This window comes from Notechis scutatus, chromosome 1, assembly GCF_049901735.1.
Source record: "Notechis scutatus isolate UNSWTSFEM ecotype Mainland chromosome 1, rNotScu1.2, whole genome shotgun sequence".
Lineage (NCBI taxonomy): Eukaryota > Metazoa > Chordata > Lepidosauria > Squamata > Elapidae > Notechis > Notechis scutatus.
The window spans coordinates 279,398,102-279,419,208 of record NC_142009.1 but is presented as its reverse complement, the minus strand read 5'-3'; the positions used below and the strand labels follow the sequence as shown (position 1 = coordinate 279,419,208).

General features: G+C 34.9%; 1 protein-coding gene across 1 annotated transcript; it reads right to left on the bottom strand.

The window, feature by feature from the left end:
- Positions 1–7,846: 7,846 nt before the first annotated feature.
- On the bottom strand, positions 7,847–16,715 carry EMC7 (ER membrane protein complex subunit 7). The gene is given in 6 exon segments (XM_026664560.2): positions 7,847–8,345; positions 10,091–10,171; positions 12,278–12,416; positions 13,218–13,337; positions 16,340–16,548; positions 16,550–16,715. Coding segments are annotated over 6 exon segments (729 nt in total). The 5' UTR covers positions 16,577–16,715; the 3' UTR covers positions 7,847–8,192.
- Between the last annotated feature and the right edge of the window lie 4,392 nt (positions 16,716–21,107).

Genomic DNA, 21,107 nt, shown 5'->3' with positions numbered 1-21,107 from the left:
AGTTTTTAAAAGAACAATGGATCATCTACACTACAAATGATATGAGTGAAACTAGAAAAAATGGACTCATTAAACGGTGTCAAACTGCTTTGGTACATCGTATTTCTTTTTCTTTCTTTTTTAACTAGGAAGTGATAAATAGAATGCTTCCATACTGTCTTGGAATATATACAATGTACTACGGTACGTATGGAAAAGATTGCCTGCATTTTTTCATCTCAGCTAATATTTGCATCAGTTGTGCATTCTGATTGCTGAGACACACAAACTACCATGTCATTCCAATTCAAAATAGATTGCCATTATGCTGAGAAATATTTACAACCACATGAATGGCACTTCCACGCCATCAGCAAGCAAAGCAAATTGCTAATTTACTCTCAAGGTCACTGAATGGTGCCATCCCCTTTGTCAAGTGAGCGTCAGTAATATAAATTAGAAATTCCTTTCATAATCTCTCCTGCAAAGAAGACTGTTTTGCATTAAGTAGATCCTATAGGTTATTCATGTGGCCTGAAATTTGAAAGGTAGTTGCCTCAGCATCTTTAGAGTAATAGCTACTTTGTGCCGTCCCTTCAAACTGCAAAGAAAGTAAGATTTGTGTCACCGCTAGTTTCCTAAGTGTACACTTGTTTCAAATTCCTGTAAGAGAAGCTGGAGGACAAATTAATTGTTGCAAATACACAGTTGCAATGACAACTGTTTCACAAATTGCATGGGAAAGCAGGGTTCTTTATATGAGAGCGTTAACATTTTAGTAAATTGGCCTTCTAGAAAACAACCATATGCATTAAGACTACTGCCAAAAAAACATTAGGGACAGTTGAGTTTTATCAATGCATGAGGAATTCTGCATTTTAGTGTCCAATTAAATTTTCCCATGAAAAGCTTCTGCTTTCACTGGCTAAACAGCAACAAATACACTATTGAGAGATCTAAAGGGCCAAGTTGAAGACAGGTCATTGTAGAGACAAACTATATGGCCTCTTGGAACTGACACAGCAGAGTATTCCTTTTAAGATTATTTTGGATTGTTCTTTGGGGAAGGGAGGAGGAATTCCACTTCCAGTTTTCTTCCTGAACATTTTGACCATTACTTCTGCTAACTTGGAGGTTGCTGACCCAACTGACTCCCTATTTCCCATAGTTAGTCATGAGTTCTGCAACAAAGGGGCAGGAGGTAAAGAGTATGCTAAAGTAACTCTGCAGTCCTATATCCTGTTGCATAGTATTCCCCAAACATTGGGAAATTGAAGTTATCTTCTTCCTCAATTCAAAGACACAATGTATTCTTATCTCAAAGCACTCTACTTTTACAGTGTGCTATGAGTCACAATGATAAGTTCTTAGTGAAGTCCTCCCACACAGTGCATCTTTTGCGTGAGTCACCATGCAGGGCAAGTCTCTCAGTTAGAAATTGGCAAGAACAAAGAGAAATTCATGCTCTGAAATGGGACAGTGCCTCCTCTGGGAATGGATAATTCTGCTACTTCTTTACTTCAGGAACAAGTGAATGTGCCAGTCATGTAGACACACGGCAGTATTAATACCCTTGGTGGAAATTAGCTCGAATGAGTCAATTGAGTGGTGCAGAAATCCAATGTGCAGTCACCTTCATGTTAGGGACACACATAAGCCTTGCATGATTTATTTCTTATGGTTATTAGCAGTTCTTATTAACAGCACTTATTAGCAGTTCTCTCTGGGGGATACTATGTGGAAAATACTACTTCCAATGCTGCTACTGTTTGTTCAGGGCACTGATGGAATTTCTAGCCTTGGAGAACCCCAGAAATGAGTCTATGAATCATTTTTTGTAATACTGTTTTGCCAAAAGACTAAGGTGGTATCGACTAGACCCTAAGCATAGTAAACAAAGGGCTGCTACATTTGAGCTGCCAAAATGGAGCGAGCATACATAGCAGCAAAAGCAGGCCTGAAAGCCTAAATATTGTTCATTAAATTATGAAAGTGTGTGTTTAACAGTTAAATTGAGACATGTATTGAGACATATGTATTAATAGCAAAAAAATCCACAATGTGCCTATTATGAGGCTAACAAATATTAATTGCACCAAAACTGGTACAAAGTAATGTTGGTTATTCTTAGCCAGTATTTGTCATAATAAAAATTAGCTTTAAAATTGTATGTGCTTAAGTGAAAACATTTTATGCTGTGAATTTATTAAATGTCATAACTAGTGAATATTCAATATGCATTTTTTCAAATAATATTAAAATCTACCTACGCGCAATAATCTCATGGATGATAAATGCCAACAACTGGAGTTTCTTCTTTCATGGACATTTTTTAGAAAAGTTTTCAAGGCTTTATTGAAAACATGTGGAATTCAGCAGTTTCTGTAGTAACTATTTATATGGGTATCTCTGCTGAGATCACCGAAAGACCTATTAAGATGGATGCAGGAAAACACCAGAGTGCTTATCAACTGATACATTTGCTCTCCTACTATCTTGTATGGATCAGCATTCATTTCATCAATATTTTTTCTTCACTGGGATCATGTCTGCTGAGGGGACAGTTGTATCAACCTGTCAATAATCAAACACAGATGAATTATGGACTGTGCTGAAATGAGTAAAGTGACATTTGAAATTAGAGAAGAAGATAAGCAATTTTATATGATATGGGATTTGTTTTATCAATGGTTGGATAAAAAGGCATGGTAATATAATACACTAGATAATTTTGTGATAGAAATCTAATAGATTGATATAAAACATAATATAGATATATATAACCACTGGTTGAAAGTATAACATAAATTTTAAGATAAAACTTGGAACATCTCATATAAAACGATGGAATAAATAGTTTAGTCATGGATGATTAATAACTGATAAATATATAAACATATGTTTGACAATGTGAAGACTGATATAAATTGTGAGTAAATGACTACAAAAGTATAGCACAAAAGATACGTAACCAACTGACACACTGTATGTATATAAAATGATTTTATTTTTATGTTTTTGTATGTGTATGTTTGTGTTTAAAAATAAAAAACTTTATTTAAAAAAAATAATCAAACACAGATGCAGGAAAACTTTGATTTGTTCCCCCAGGATCACCAATCATCCAAATGCGTCACCATTTCAGCCTTCGTTCAGCCTGCAACGTGCTGCTTGGTAAGCAGAGCAGAGATAAAAAGTTAGTAGTGCTTCTTAGTGTATTTTAATATTTGTATTCTGAAAGCAACCACTTAACTTATAATTTAAGAGAGTGGGCCAAATGTCTAGCTTGCTTTTTACTATTGGCATGAGACCCTGTGAGTAACTTGGTTACAGTTGCTATGGAAGAGACTCCTAGCTGATCCTTTGAAATGATACAGTAGTTAACAGCTCTATGGGAATAGGATTAATCAATGGTATGATCAGGATTTTAAAACAAGGTGAGTTTTAAAAGCTGAACTGCCAATCTAGAAACAGTTAAGAAGGGAGTATAATCAAGTTACTTATGCTTGCTTAACATGTAAAATACACCCAAATATCTGACGACTTCTTCCCTGTGATCTTTGTTACAAGAGTAGCAGTTTGGGTCTAAGTATAATCATACTGCCTCCAAATGGTTATTATTAATTTTAGTCCTATTTGTCAGCATGCTGTAAGCCGTTTGTCTCTTCAGAACTAGAGTGGCATATACACTGAATAAAATTGTTATCTGGAATTTTAGGCTTTATTACCTTCATTATTAAGGTGGTATTAGCATTTTAGAATGACATCTATGCCTCCTTTGAAGTTCAGGAAGCCATATATTTCTTTTTAATCAATGTTTACATGCAGAAATTACCCTATTGATAAACTAAACAGGGCCATATTCTGGAATCATTGGATGTTGCAGGTGTTAAAGAAGCCCCAATGGGAAAGGAAGATGTAACATATTTTTAGTCTGTTTTTTTATATCAATGTTTTTTATTGTTGTTTTCTGATGTGGCACATATATCAAATAAAGGCAACAAAATTAAACAGAAGATATAAACATGGCATTTAATAATTCACGGGAAAATTAAAATAGAAGAGCAACTGGAGTGAGGAATCAAGATTACTGAGAGAAAAACTAAAGCATCAGAAGATTTAGAAAAACAATCAAGAACACTAGAAAAAGGTTTGAAATCGTTTCTTTATTACCAGTTAGAAACAGCATGCTTCGTATGCAGGTATGATTCCACAAGTGAGAAGCGTCCTGAGATGAGCTTCTAGTCTGCTCCCAGTGACAAGGAAAGCAACCCATTTTTGCATGTGTATTTATGTGAATAAATTGATCTCCTTTATTAGAATACAACTAGGGAGGAGACTTGAAACCATTTTAGAAGGTCTTGTTAGAAATTCCATATAGAACAAAGGAGAAAAATGGGTGCTTTAAGCATCTTTTTGCTTTGTTTACCTAATACAGTAATCCATAATTACATGTTTGATTTGGGCTTAATGTATTGCATAAACTGAGTTAATTGTAATTTATGGTAAAACAATCTGTGGCTTAGCATAATTTCTGACACAGGTCTTTCTCAGTGGTGCACAGGTTTAGATCAACCAAACTAAGTTATGGTTTCTTTTAATTATAATTTGAACAAATTATATGGTAGCCTAGTTCACACTTTATATTACATAGTTTATATATTATAAAATATGATAATTTTCTTTTCCCACTAAGGGAAGTAAAAAAAAAAAAAGGATTCTTGGGAATACATGCTTCCAATTAAACTCAAAATACCATTTTCATTTCTTACCATTTCTTTTGTTTTTGCCCACCTCACAACTGTAATAGTATAGCCACACTGTATCAACTTTTATGCTAAAAAGCAAAGCACTTCTTTGTACACTATAAACCTACTTTTTATACTCTGTATTTCATGGATTATTTTTTTCAGTTTCTCACCTATAACACCACTTTAGTATCAGGGTGTGAATAAAACAGGAAACACATTTTGGTTTGAACCCAGAACCAACCATTTTGTTTTCAAATTCTACCAGACTGTCCTGGATTTACTGGAGTTCAGCAGAAACCAAATGGTGAGAGATCCTATAATTTTTTAATATGTAAAATGTAGGCAAAATGTATCACCTTCTTCCTCCATTCATTATCCCCAGAACAAGGTATGTTATCAGTCTGTTGGCCTTGACTTTCATGGACCCTTCCTTTTCTTTCTTCACCACGAAAATATTGGCCTGCTTACCTGTTTCCTACTGCAATGGACTTAGCAGCAAAGAAGAGATTCCCAAAGTGACGAACCCCACCTGTTTGCCCACTTCAGATCTTCCCTCCAATTTTTCCTCTCTTCGGGCCCTTGGGTTTTTCATGCCATTACCTGCCAAACTATTTCTATTCAGAACAACTCTGTTTTAGTCCATAATCTCTCTTTCAGTTTGAGGCTGGATAATCTCAAACCAATTTCTTCATATATGAAATTGTTAGAATATCTACCATCTCTCTACTTAAACTAAAATAACGGTTTGGCTAACTCATAAACAGTCCCTGAAATGGACAACAGATGTCAAGATGGATAAATGTGGGCTAGACAGAACTGTGGTTCAGTGGATTTATAACACATCAAACAACTGCACCTAAGAGATATTGAAAAATGACTGTGCATCATTTTGAAGAAAAAACCAGGGCTTTCACATTGAAGATGAAAGAAATGAATACCAAATTTGCAAGCAACACCAAATTAGCAATATTAGCTAACAGTTTAAAGAACAAGGCTGTAGTTTGAAATGAACATCATAACCTTGAAGATCAGGTCAAATCCAACAAGTTAAAAATCCTGCATCCCAGAAGAAAAAATCATACATATAGGCACGGTACTGAGATGAGACCAAAAGACTAGTACATTTTTGGGTGCGATAAAAAAAACACACATGTTTGGATCACAGGAGGTAATAGTTCCAGCTCACTGTTTGTTGTTATGTGCTTGAGTACTGGGCAATATGGAGAAGCTGGATCAAATTCAGTGGACAGGTATTAGAGTGACTAGAAACCTGAAACCAAGCATTTGGAAAAGACCAAATACGGTGAAATAGAATGGTGGTATATACCTAAATAGCTGCTAGATGCAGAAAGAAACAAATCCATTCTTTGTTGTTAGATAGTAAAACAGCCTGCCAGGAACAGTGAAAAGTCTTTCCCTCACACCTTAAGGTTTTTAAAGAATACCTGGATGGCCACTCAGTGGGGATAATTTAGTGAATTCCTATGTTGAATATAGGCTTGGACTAGATAACCAATAAAATCCCTTCTCACTCATACATTTTATCAGTCCACCCAAACTTATATAATGTCTTCTGTAGTGTTAGAGCACTCCATTAGAACAGTTTCCTAGCTACATGCATTTGAATATTAATATATTTCCCCATGTATCTAATATTTGTGAAAGAAACCTTCCTCAGACTAGCTGCTTCATTTCAAGCAGTCCACCAGAAGTGAAATGACACATTACTGGAAACAGAAAAAAATATTTTAAGGTGAAATGATCAACAAATTAATTTCCCTTCATCCTATTTTGTTAAGTAGCTTATTTAATGTGAATTTAATGTGAATTACTACAACTATAAAATGGGAGATTGAGTTCTAGTCCTGCTTTGGGCACAAAGACCAGCTAGCTGGGTGATTTAGGGGCAGTCACATTTTCTCAATCCCAGGAAGAAGACAATGGCAAACCACTCCTGAAAAACCTTTCCAAGAAAGCTGCAGGGATATGTTCAGGCAATCTCTGAGAATTTAACACAATTGAATGAAAAAAAAAACCACCCAAACTCCACAACTGTATTCGACTCTGTCAAAAAATTCAAAATGAGTGGCTCCACTGACTTTAACTCTTCATCTATAATAATGGGTAATAGAACTTCACAATATTTTTGTTATCATATAACTGATGGAAAACTTTTCAGCCCTGAGAGAAGTACAAGTGTTTGATTATGTGAAATCTCAATTTAACAAGATAGAAACGCTGCATGCAAGAGACCAAATTTCCATCTAGTTATTCCCCCTGAAATAATAAACAAGCCTACCATATATAAAACAATTTGTAAGATGCAGTTACATATTAATTTTGCAACACTATGACCAAAATATGTAAGCTGCCATGATGTATTTTAGCATTTAACACATTTGAAATTATGATTTTATTCCAAATTATTCTCTGAAATGAGAAAATTGGATTCAAGACTAAGCTGGGGTCCCATCTGCTTTTGTTTCTGCAGTCCCCTTGAAATATTCAGTAATTTCTATTCTTAGCAAAATAAAACCTCCCATGTGTTATTTTTCTGTGGCTGAAAAACACTTAAGCTTAGAGATACTGGAATTGAAATTGAAATAAAAGAACTATGACTATTATTTTGCTGATGTCTACTTAGCTCTACAGGCAAAGGGTCTGTGGCAAACTAATGGCTTTTGGCTTTGAATAAATACGTCTAATTACCATACATTGCACCTATCAATAAAATAAACAAAAAACAACAACCCCAGAATAACTTATTTGTAGTTTGTAGTGACAAAGTAATTGGCTCTCTTTACTTATACCAGCACAGAACTGTATCATCTTTTATAATCTTACAACACAAAGTACTCAGGGAATTCTTTTTAAAAGTAAGATTAATAGAGGAACATGTGTTTATCACTGGGACTTTTTCTAAACAAGGCTTAAATAATGACAAATGTCAAAGCATTCCATAGAAAAAAATATAAAAGAAATTTGGGAATGAATTAAATAGGAAGTTAAACTAAGATTCTGGAAGAAAACATCTGCAACTAATGAAAAAAATACTTTTTCCAGAAAAAATGTAGCAATTCATTGTGATGAATATTAAGAAATGCACAATTATACCATTGCCATTATTAAAGAATGTTTTCTATTTCTTAAAATCAAATTATTTACAGTGATGTATTGTTTAAGAATCATTAATATATTGCACATAATTTAAATTCTTTAATGTCATTCTCTACAAAGAAGTTAAATTATCATCAGTACTGACCTTACATATTTTAGACAGAAGTGATGCTCCTGGATATTTCAAGAACAAGATACTTAAATAGATTAAAAAGCTACAGTTGTATCCTTTCAAAATTCAAACTGAATTAAGGTTACAGTAGTGGCTTTCTGTTCTTTCACAGAACATCCAGATGATAACACATCACAGAGCTGTGCAAATTGTGGTTCCAGGAAAAGAAACAACTACCTCCTTTTTCCTGCACCACTTTTTCCTATTTTACTGTTACTGCCAGTAGACTTGCTGGAAGATTTTGAAGAGAAAAGTCTTGTCATGAACTCTGACACATCAGGAAGCTCATGGTTAGAATTCAACATATTCATGGATTGCTCCATTTCCTAAATACATACAAACAAAAGGAAAGTATAAGAGAAAACCATTTCTAAATTATATATTAAAGACTACACACAGTGAATTTTTACAGTTTGCATTTGCTCTCTACCACATACCCCCACTACAGATTCCTCTATTCAGCCAGTGTGAGGATTTTAAAAGAAAATGGTTATATATGTAGGAAAGAAACTACTAAAGCAAAAAAGCATAAAACATGTCTAAAGTAGTCTTACAGGACAATATCAATTCTTACACATTTTGAAAAACTGAAAAATCTCAGTTCTAAGTGTTATTTTTTTCTTATAGCTTTTCTTCAAACAAATGAATAGAGATATATCATCCAAGCATAATATTGGACTATTAGGCCATTTCAGGATCTAGTCTAGAATGTAATAAGAATAACTTGAAAATAACTTGATACCTGTAAAGAACTACTGAAGACAGAGATAATTCAGAAGAAATAAAAATTAATACCAACTGAACCCCAGAAGCAGCAGCCAAAGGGCACACAGTAAGCACCACTAAATATAGAAGATTCAGTAAACACCTTGAGTCTCCATTTTGTTCTAGCCCTCCGCTATTCGGCATAATGCATGGTGAAAGGACAATGTATTAAAATAATGTAAGAAATACCATACTGCAACTTCCTATTACTGTGAATTTATCAAAAGTATGGGAATTCTTGCTGAAATCATAATTACAAAGAGAAGGAGAGGACAGCATGAGGTAGCAGAAAGTTTTAGACTTATATTAAGCACAGAAACTGAATTCCTTTTAACCAAGGTTAGTTAAAACATTTTTATTAGAAATCTCTACTAAACAATTCGCTAGAGTGAATACAAAAGAGCTGTTGATCTAATATCAGAGCAGTCCAAGAAATCAAGTCATAGTAGTGAAGAGCACACATGCTCAGCTAGCCATAGATCTGCCCAGGACTTTGCTTTAAATAACAATGTTTACGAGAGCTCCCATATCCCAAAAAGAACATGCTAATTCCTAAAAGGAGCAGAAGAAAGTTTAGGCAGCAAGTGCCTTTGCTAATGACAAAGGAGTAAAAGCTAACATCCTCCAAATAAGCTTTGATGAAATATGGGATAAACCCACATGGAAAATAAATCTGCTTTTGAAGATTTCCCATTCAATCATGAGAGGGGATTAATTCTCTCGTGGGAATGTTTTCTTGATTTGACTTTGAGATTCAGAGCACCCCACAGTACTTTGTGTAGGTGGGGAACATAAAACTGTTGAAATTAAGATTATCCAGCATCCACATTCTCAAGCACAACAACTTTATCACATTTGCTTTTCCATGGGGGGGTTTAACTAAAATACAGATTAGGCTGGTGCCTGGGGGAAGGGTATTTTTGTTTCAGGTAAGCTTCATAGATATGGTGAGCAACTCCCAATCATTTTATGAGAAAGGCAGCCATATAGGCCCTATAACTAAATGTCATTTCATCACATGAAACTGACTCCGTTCTCTTTAAGCTCATCCTATTTTCATAAGCTTTTTGGAGAATGCAAATAAAACATGGAAAAAACTAATCTTTTATGTCTTAAATCCTACTTTCCAGTAATAATTTCCTCTTTTTTTGCATCATTGTGTTTAGCTCAGAAATATATTTCAATTATAGCAATAAACCAAAAGCTCACTATTATATCTGACACTTTCCTGATTCTGTATATTATATATCTATACCTATATCTAGATTCAATATTTGCAATTTTTACTTTTGCAAAGCTTACTCACCCGTCTCATGTCAGGATCACTTGTATTAACAACTTTGGGTAATAATACAAAGATTAGCAATGGAAGGATCATCATCATAACCTTAAACAGAAAAAATTCAAAAGGTATTATTAATTTATTCACCATTTGATACTTCAAATAAATGATGCCTCTTTCAGAATATTTATGTAACTTCAAAACTACTGTAGTTGTTTTGTTTTGTGAACAATCAAAAAGTCATGAAAATGAATTGAATGTATTATGACTAAATCTGAATTCTCCTAATACTTGACCATGATCATTATTTATTTGATGTCAGCTAAAACTAACAATTCATTTAGTGACCGTTCAAAGTTATATCACTGAAAAAAGTAATTTTATGACTATTTTTACATTTATGACCATTTCAACATCTCCATGGTCACTTGATCAAAATCCCAATGCTTGGCAACTGACTTGTACTTATGACAGTTGCAATGTCCTGGTGTCATATGATTGCCTTTTGACCTTCTGACAGGCAGTCAATGGGGAAGGCAGATTCACTTAACAACTGTGGCAAGAAAGGTCACAAAATGGGGCAAAATTCACTTACAAAATATTTAACTTCACAGAAATGTTGGGCTCAACTGTGTTTGTAAGTTGAGGACTACCTGTATTGAACCTTTCACAACAAACTATGGTGATCAGAAATATTCAAGACATAGTTTAATACGATTCCTTAAGACTGAAAAAAAGAAACTACCAACCTGAGTTACATTTACCAAATGTGTCTTAAGTAACCACTGAAATTACAAATCTCTTGGGATTATAGCAATGTGAGATGAGGTAAAGCATATTTGTTCTTTACTATATTGGAAGAAAGAGTCAATATCAAATAGCAGGTATTTAAAAAAAATGATGAAATTGAGTGTAGCATCAGTATAAAATATTAAAAGTTTGATAGTGAAATTGTGTATTTCAGAACTTTGTGAGGCACTCATTGAAGGAATTTAAGAAAAAAATGAATGGCCATTATCAAATAACCTGTAATTGAACTGTGTAGTAGTGTTTCTTAGTAATAGCACTGGATTATATAACTTTCACGATTCTTTCAATTCCATGACTAACAGATTGATTTCATTATGAGCTCATTATCTACAATCATTTTTCGTACAATTCTGTAATCATTTCTAATATGTAAAGAATACAGCCACTCAAAAAGATACTCAGATGCTATGATTTTATACCTATGAAAATCAGAATAGTGCGAATAATGATGTTCCCTGTGATACTTTATGGGAACAAAACTTGGACTCTGAAGAAGTAGGATGAAAAGAGTATTGATGCTTTTGAACTTTAGTGTTGGAGAAAACGCCTCAGAATACTGTGGACAGCCAGGAAACAAATGGAACAAAACAACCTCCTCAAGCTATAAATGACAATATTCTTCTTTGGACATATTATGACAAATTTAGGAACAGATCATCATGAAAAAAAACATTTATGTGGTCACCAAGAGTTGACATCCAATTGACAGCACGTAATTAACCAAACAAGAACTACTCAGATTATCTTGTAGAAACCAACCTAGTCCAAATACCTAATTTTAATCAGTATTCCAGGTTTCTAGGACAAGTCTATATAGTATAAAGTTTTGTTTTGTTTTTATACTTGAGTTCAATATTAAATAAATGTCAAGTTAAACATTATACACATTTAAGTTACTATATTCATTTTTTATGCTTTGGCAGTTTTATTTCAACTTTTACTTATATACCAGTAATATACCATATTAATGCTAAGATGCATTAATTTTTGCAAAAAGAATCTATTTGACAGACAGAAATAATAAAACTACAGTCTTAAACATATTCTTAGGAAAGACAAATGAAATTCCTGTTTAGTTGATGTAACCATCTATCTCTCAATATATGTATATTTTGTCAGTCTCAAACATGCTTAACTGAAAGTGAATATATCTACTCCATTCATCGTTACCTTACAGAAAATATATGCTTTTGATTATTATTCCAGACACAGAACCTTTGAGATTTCTCAGGACAACCTACAACATATTACAATCACAAAATAAAATTCTGAATAATTAAAACACACAATAATTAAAACACACAATAGAATATAAACGCTAACACTTGCTTGATATGTAATTTCTATAAATGGAAGAATAGTCTGGTAAACCTGTTGATGTTTACACAATTCCATACATACCATGGGATTCATTAAAAAGTCTGTCCATCCCCAAGACTCTCTCTTTATAAAATATGAAGGAGGCCCAGAAGATTTCATTTGAAGGGGATATGGCAATCGAACGACTTCTGATGTTTTGATATAATTCACGTATCTTGCTCTGAAATTTTTTTTAAAAAAGTATTCTATAGATTTTTCAATTAAACAAAACATGTTATTTTCTCTATCAATACCTCTAAACAGTATCCTTTACCTTTTTATATGGATTTATATTTTCCAAACTCTGGGGCTTTTCCTACAATTTATTAATGCAAGAGAAGTTTGAGAATGATTTAACGAACACTGCAATTTCACCTATGGAGATACTGTACCAGATATCACTACAAGTCAACTATATCATATGTAATAAATTCATATGAAATATGAAAGTTATAATTTTCAGAAATCCAAGTATTAAAATGAAGTTTTATTTCTTATACATATCTAACATGCAAGATAAGTTCAAATTGCTTATATAATTACAATATGAATATCAACACATTATTAGCAATAAAATTATGGCTGCTTTAATATAATGCAGTAAATCACCATTTGTTTTAATCATTTATTAAACAAGTCAATGATCTGGTTTACACAATCATATTCAATCAAACCAAGTTTCAGAAACCAAATGATTTCATTTATATATTGTGATAAGCCAGAGAAATTATTTTACTGCTTATTTTACTAACTGAAACAAGCATATATTACATATTACAATGTTCATTAACAAATATTTTATCCCAATAAAAATGAACACAAACTGGTCCATTTGGATTTTTGATTCACTAGATCTTCCTAGATTTTTTGAAAGCCTTTCCAAATGTAGTATGATGGTGTATGCAGATGTTAAAATTAAGCTTTTCATCTCTTAATTTACAAAATATATTGACGTTGCAATATGAAATTTTAAACTGTTCACCTCATTTTTCCTCTTGAAGTAATATCTACTCGTACTGGTTCAAATTTGTAAGCTGGAGATATAACTTCAACAACATATGATCCAGAAGGAATATCGTGAACCACAAAGCTTCCATCTGTCCTGATAAAATGGAAAAGAGCCAAATATATAACTCTTATCACGTTTTCAGAGATAACACAATAATTTTAGATTACATACCACAAGAAGTTTTGCTTAATCAGACAAATTAGCCATAGTATAGAGCTACAATTCAGAGCATTAGACTCTCTGTGTTAAGAAAATAAGATTATAATTTCTCCCAATATATATGTAATTCAATTTTCTTCATTTCTAACAAGTAACAGTGAACTGGTATAGCAGAGGAGTTATGAATACAAGATAAAACATTCTAGTTTCTATCTCAGCATTTCACTTGGCCTAAGACAAACTGCAAAAATCATTAATATGTTACATACAAAGAATATTTACCTTATAGACCTGTTAGTTTTACATATAAAAATAAATGAAGTATATTGTTTTAATATTATTTTTTTGCTTAGAAAAAAAAGGCAAGTAAAGCAATACACATGGCATGGAAAAAGTTGATAGGGAGAACATTTTGGTCTGTCCACCCAATAAACTGGAGTAATTTATGATTGGCGGATTGTACTTAAATATATTTAAGTATAAAATTCATAAAATATATTCCTTCAATTTCTAAGCCACTCTACATTTTTAATCAAAAGTGAACAGATACTTTTTTAAAAAAAATAAAAATGTGTGGACAAATTTACTAGTCATAAATGGCTGTAAAAGAACATAAAAACAGTCCCAATGCTTCAGGACAAATCTGACATCATACCCACAAAATTGGGCTTAGAATATTTGCAGACCAGAGTTATAATTTTTAAAGCCTGTGATGGCCTTAAAATCACGCAATTTTATAAAGCTTACAGGTTCCTACAGTTAAAAATTTGAAAGTTGGTCTATCTGCGGATGATGCATTTTTCATATTTTGGCTGACATTTTGAGGGTTGGCTTATCTGCAATTATATACAACATTCCTTCCAATTAGTTTGACTGGATGACCCCTGGTCCACTATTTTAAGAAGACAGAAAAAATATTAATATTTTATAAAATTTATTTATTAAATAAAATTTCATAAATGAAATAACAAAATTCTCCGCAGTTTACAATAAATCTGTCCACTTTCTTTTTTCAAGCTAAAATTCCAAATGTATTATCCTTTTCTTGTATGGAGGGTATTTGAGTCCCCAAATCATTTTGATTGGCAACTTCTGCATTTTTCCTGTTCTGTTACTTTTCTAATATGATAACCAGAGCAGTACATAGTATTGTAGATGTAGAAGCATTGCAAACTTGTACATGAACACTGCAATGTTGACAGAAATTATACATTTGAGCCATCATCTTCACTGAATTAATCACTAGAATTCTACTTTTCCCTGGATACACAACAGGCTTTACCACAGCACATATAAAGTTAGGAGGTTTTGCTCTGATGTACATCACTTTACATATAATGAAATCTTGGTCAATCATACATTCGAATATATTAATTTGTCAACATCAGAGGCAACTTGATTCTGTGTGCATGTACTTCTAATCTGCAGGAATTCATTAGCGTAGTAGCTGTGTTAGCATTTCAACCCAGAATATTTCAACCCAGAGGATAAGTTATCTTATGAACTCTGATAAGAGACTTGAGTACCTGCTTAAAATGCACCCCTTAAAAGCAACTGCCCTTCTGAGAGAAGCATAGGGGGAAAGAAAGCAAGAACTACTTCCCCATCAATATAGTGTTTAAGGATACAACAATAATGTAATTAATACAATTTTTGACACATTATTCTAGGTCCAGTCCTGACTTTCCATTAAGAAGAAAAAACAATGACCAGATGCATGAAATTGTATGTTTGAATTTTAATAAAGACGTATTCTAAAACATGTTGGCATTAACATTTTCAAACAGCCGAGTATGTGTGTGGAAACTTATATCTGCAGATCTGAAATTGAGCAATTTATTCCTCAGAGCAGAAAACCAACTGTAAAGATTGAGAGGTGTTGCTTTGCCAGGTCAAATACATTCAGAAAAAGCTGCTTGTGATCTTCCTAAGCAACAACCCCATCCCAACACACCCTGACACAAGAAATATGCCTTAAAATCTGTCCTGGATAATTTGCCTTGACCTAATCCAGGCCAGTTTTCCCTTTAGCCTATTCCGGCATCAAGATTTTAAGACAGAATTAAAATAATAATGACAGGCCTTAGTCTAGTGCAGGGGTCCCCAAACTTGGCACCAGCTGGCTGAGGAATTCTGGGAGTTGAAGGCCACATGTCTTAAAATGGCCAAGTTTGGGGACCTCTGGTCTAGCGAGGTAGGAAGCTTTAAATTGCGATATAACTTATATCACACCTTTCCTTTAGAAACTCCCTACTCCAACTTTTGTCCACATCAATGCTGTGGATTAGGATTGGCTGGGAGGAGTGACAGGGCCAAAGTCATCCAAGGCCAAAGGATCCATTTGAATCCGTCTCTCCCCAGGGCCAATTCAGAATCCAAACTCTCATCTACAACCTCTCAAGGCAAAACCTCCCTCGACACAAGCTTGACTCCACCGACACAATTACACGGTTTACTTGACAACACCAGAGCAGTATCTCGCTGCCGTCTTCAATTCCTTCAATTAGCATTGAGGGGGTTTGTTTTCTGGTAGTGCAAAACTTGCTTAGTATTTTCTTTCTTCTTTTCTTGGGCAAGACAGTTTAAGTGACAGCCATGTTAACCCTGAGGGAAGACTGGTAGGAGACCCGTCTTCGCCGAGGTCATTCTGTTTCCGAAATTAATAAATACATTAATGAATATTTTTTTTTAAAAAAAAATGCCCTTTTCGTGGTTGCCCAATATAGCCCTGCGAAAGGGTTAACTAACAAACCGCGGGCAACCTCCCGGGGGTTTTCCCGAAGAGACGCGAGGATCCCAAGCGAATTAGAAACCAGTTCTCGACGTGGTCCGGAACGCAGCGGGAGCCCCCTCCCCCAACAAGCGCCCCAAACGGGGCCCGCAGAGCGGGGCTAGGAGAGTGTAGACGGTTTACCGCCACCGCGGCTCCTACTCACTTGAGGAAGCCGACGTGCTCCTCCCCGTCCACCAGCACTCGGGCGCCCGCAATCCAGTCTTGGGGCTTCACTCCCGGCACCACCGCGCGACCCTCGATCTTAAACCGCTCACCGGCGACGACAGCATCCCCGCCACCGCCGCTGGGCGTTTCTGAAGCCCACGAACGTGAGGGAAACTGAAACGTCGCCGCCAGCAAGAAGACCGTCCCGAGACAAACCAAAAGGTCCGGCCGCCATGATAGCTCTTGCGCGAGATACCGGGATAACGAATAAGCGGAAGGAGGCTTTTTTTTTTTTTTTCCTTCTCGTTCTTCCCCTTACTGGCGCATGCGTCAAGCGACCGGAATGCGCCTTTCGACGGACTGGCGCTGCGTGTGATCACGTGACAAATAAGGGAAGCGCCCGATTCTGATCCTCCACTCACAAACTCCGGACTTCCGGTTCCTTCTAGCATTTCCGCCCCCCCCCCCAGGCGGTCGCGGAAATGATGCTTGGCTGGCTTGGTGGTGCATTGTTGTCAGATTACTGTGATTCGACAAAAGTGCACCCTACCCCACCGGAATAAACTCAGAATAAAAATCTTCGTTAGCCAGCCGAGTGGAAATTCTAATTAAATTCATTTTTCAGCAATCTGACACACGGATTTTTTTTAAAAAAGTTTGAAACACCTCGAGTCCCATATTACAATATTAATACTGGATTGCGACAAGTGTAATATATTTGTACTTGTAAAGGTTGCGGACTCTATCAAAAGTTTTTCACGGGAAATCAAATTATCAAACTGAACTTTTCTGTTGAAGCAACTATGCTTCCTCTATATATCAACTAAGTATGGAGTACAGATAGGCCAGAGGTCATTGCAGAAGTAATAGATATTTTAAGTTTCATTTGTAGATTCATATTTCTTAGGTTATTAATCAGGTACTGCATTTTATTGAATGTTGCTCTGATTCACTATCTGATAAATATATAGAAATGGTGCACTATAAAATTTTATTCTTTCACCAATAGAGGGACGGTTGCAGAAGCTCAACTTCTGATGAATAGGTTTGGGTATGGCTAAGCCTTATTTCTCATCTCAGTCGTTGCTAAAAGAATCTGAAATGGACCCCAAGGTTAATTTTAAGAGTGCCTGCCTCTCTATAGTCTGTTTAAAAGATGCAATGGAAGACAAGACTTTTTAAAATTGCAATGTCTAATAAAATTGGTATAAAAAAAGCAGTATGCCATTGTGCAAGCCTTTCAAATATATACAATATATATATATTTGAAAAGCTTTCAAAGCATATATATATATATGATGGCACCATGCAGCTTTTGTCATTTGAATCACGTCCAATACTTTTTATCTTTACTGCAATTGTGAAAATTGGCCTATCAGTTAAATAGATGTTTAGCTTGCCCTATTTGCACCAAAGCTTACTGAGGGAAACAAAAAGCTCAATTAACCCTGAAATTATCCAGTTGCATACAGAATAGCTATGGGCAAACAGCTCCATACAAATAGAGAAACTTGCCTTTTTCTAGCTGATGTGGTTTAAATTAATAGGGCAGGCTTTTAAGTAAAAGAAATGGGTACATCAGATGCTGGGGGAATTTTCAACTAGACTTGTCTAGTTGAAATATTTCCATCATATGGCAGGTGTGTAGACAGATTGACTCTGTCCTGGCTTCATGTATTTCATATTTGTAATTACAGAAACTTTTCCAGTGCTGGGTCCAAAGCTTTCAAAGCAAAAGCTTAGGTGTGTATCACAAAGTGTTATCAATCAGCACAAGTACAGCAGCATATTAAACAGTTCTCTGTGATACCCCAACATGTAGCATGCTTCATCTATGTGTTTCTTCACATAATTTGACTATACATAGGTCTTCATCAAATGGTTTGTTTCTTGGCTTTTTAAAAGTCATCCTTTAAGCAAAGATGAGTTTTTGAAGACTGGTGCTGAATACATTTCTTTACTGCTTATCATAAATCAAGGTAATTTAGAGAAAAATTTTGACACACAGTTTTTCAGATGGAGAAATTAAACTAATTAGTATTTAATTAAGAAAAGAATCAGTAATACATTTTACTGATGACATGTAGTTATAGTAGTATATTTAAATAACGTTTGGTATACTGAATCCTTTCTCAATGCATATGGACTGTGGTCCGCAAATGTTTTATGACACATTATGTCATACTAACCCAAATGTTTTTTTAAAACCATGGCTTAGTATAATTTGTGAGTTCATTTTTTAATTTTCAATTCTCCACAAGGAAAGCATTTATAATTATAGCTCATAACTTTATGTAACATCCTGGGTCAGGCAGACACGTTTACCAATGTTGGTATTAAAATAGGAAAATAATCACACACAAATATATATATTTGTTATTGCCAATTTATTGCCAAAGTCTACTGTTTTACAAAGTTCAGATACCTGGCAGACATCATAGATCTTCCTAATAAAAATAATTCTATTCAAGACTTGATGTTGAGCACTATGTAATTATTTTGTTGGTTTCTTGCATTTTCCGTGTTTCCTTTTCTTCTTGCAGTTATTTCATTACTAGCCTAAGTAACTTTAAGTGAGGGAAAAGTTGCAAGAAGAAAGCTCAAAGAACAAGAACCCCAACTGTTCAACCATGAGGTATATTGATTCTCCGCTATTGAAACTTTATTTTGCCTAACTTATGTGTTTTCCTGAAGTATTCTTGTCAAAACAGACATACAATGCATTTCTGTATTAGTAATTGCAGCAACAGGGCTGTGCGAAACAAATGAAAGAAATAAAAACTTTGCATGCACACTTTTATTCAGACACCACTGAAGCTAAATTATTGCAGACACATTTATACAGACTGCAAGACACTTTTTGAAGCAGCTTATAAATTCTCCAAAGGATATGACTTTTTTAACCTTCTATGTTTCAATTGCGGAATGTTTTATATACCGTATTTGCCGGCGTATAAGACGACCCGGCGTATAAGACGACCCCCCACCACCACTGGAAACGCCCTCCAGAAATCCCCGGGGCTGCAGCGGCAGGGCAGAGTGCCAGGGGCCGTGGGAAGAGCAGTAAGGCTGCAGCCTCGGGCGGAGCGAGGCGAGCGGGATGAAGCGGAAGCGACGCAGGGGATCCAGGAAGCCAGAGGCGCCTTCGCTGCGTCCAACAAGCCTCCAAAGCCGGCAGTGGATATACCGGCGTATAAGACGACCCCCCCACTTGGAGGCATGTTTTTCGGGGCAAAAAAGTCGTCTTATACGCCGGCAAATACGGTAGTTGTGCATCACTTTGCAATTGATCTCCAAAAATATTTCGTGGTTGCTGTTCCCTAAGACTGGTCTTTTTGGTGACTGAATATATACAGGCAAACTTTGCTTACCAATTGCCTTGTGCAGCAATCATTTTAAAGTTTGACAGTGTTGAAAAGATAACTGACCAAGCTGAACTTTTACAATCTTTGCAGCATTCCTCAGTCATTTGTCACCATTACAATCCTATATATTGTCCTGTACATGAGCTGTTTCTTTTTTTTAACCTCACAGAGCAGAGAATGGAGAAAGATTACAAGAAGAGTAAGCAGGCAATGAATATACATTGCAAGGAATGTGCTCATATTGTCCATTGTTGCATTCTTTTCAATGTGCATCCCGCATTGTGTGTCTGCTTACCTTCTTGTAGTTCCTCCCTCTCCAATGAATGTAAATAGAAATATTAAATCCCTACTTAGTAATTATCCTAGCTTGGAGTGAGCATTTCAAAAGGCAGGGGAGTGGGGGAAAAGGAAAGCTTAACTAAAATCATAAAGCAGTCACAGCCATATGATTTCCCACTTAGCAACTGCATCACTTAATGACTGAATTTCCAATCCCAATTCTGGTCACTAAGTGAGAACTACCTGTACTGCTGCACAGTCCTATGACTTTGTAAAGCACACCCTTCTGATGCTTCACCTTATTCATCCTTTGTTTACTACAGACTGGTGCAGCATATACTGAGGCTAGGTACATCTAATGTGTAAGTCATTATAACTGATTGGTGGCTCATTCCCTGTTGCATTTTCTAGGGGCTGATGTTGCATAAAGTGTAGATGTATGATTTAAAATCAATTTTAATGGAAAACAAAGCAACAAAAGTAAAGTACATTTAGTATGTCTTAGCGTTTGTAAAAAAAATCAAATCTCATACACAAAATATCCCAAAATCTCAGTCTACTTCATTCATAACTATTTTAAGCCTTTAGTTTTTGCAATGCCACTTTATATTACCCATCCTTCTGTAGAATGGAATAAAAGAAAAAGCAATTATCAAGGCAAAATGGCCTATGAAATAGGAGGTCCATGTGAAAGAGCATAAAATTGCTACTTAGCTTAGGTTAGTTGATCAGATGAGTACAGTAATGTTTTAGAATTATACAGTCTGTTATTGATGCTACTGATTTCATATAGTAAGACCTTAAAAACATTATGGTAATAATGATTGATTTTACATATTTAGTCCCTAAATTATTTTTAGCTCTGTTGGTTGAAGAGCAAGACAGCTTTTCTCTTATATAAAGATATGAAATATTTGAATGATTCTGTAGAGCTGGAAGAGTCTGTAAGTCAACAGAACTAGACTTTTAATTTTGATTTTAACAATTCAGAATTGTTTTTATAAGGAAATTTACATAAGGCCTCTTACAGCCTGCAGTTGTTTATATACATAAAACTAATATTTAAAATTAGTGGGATTAGCATTAAATATAATGAGCAGCTTTGGTAGCATGCTACAAACA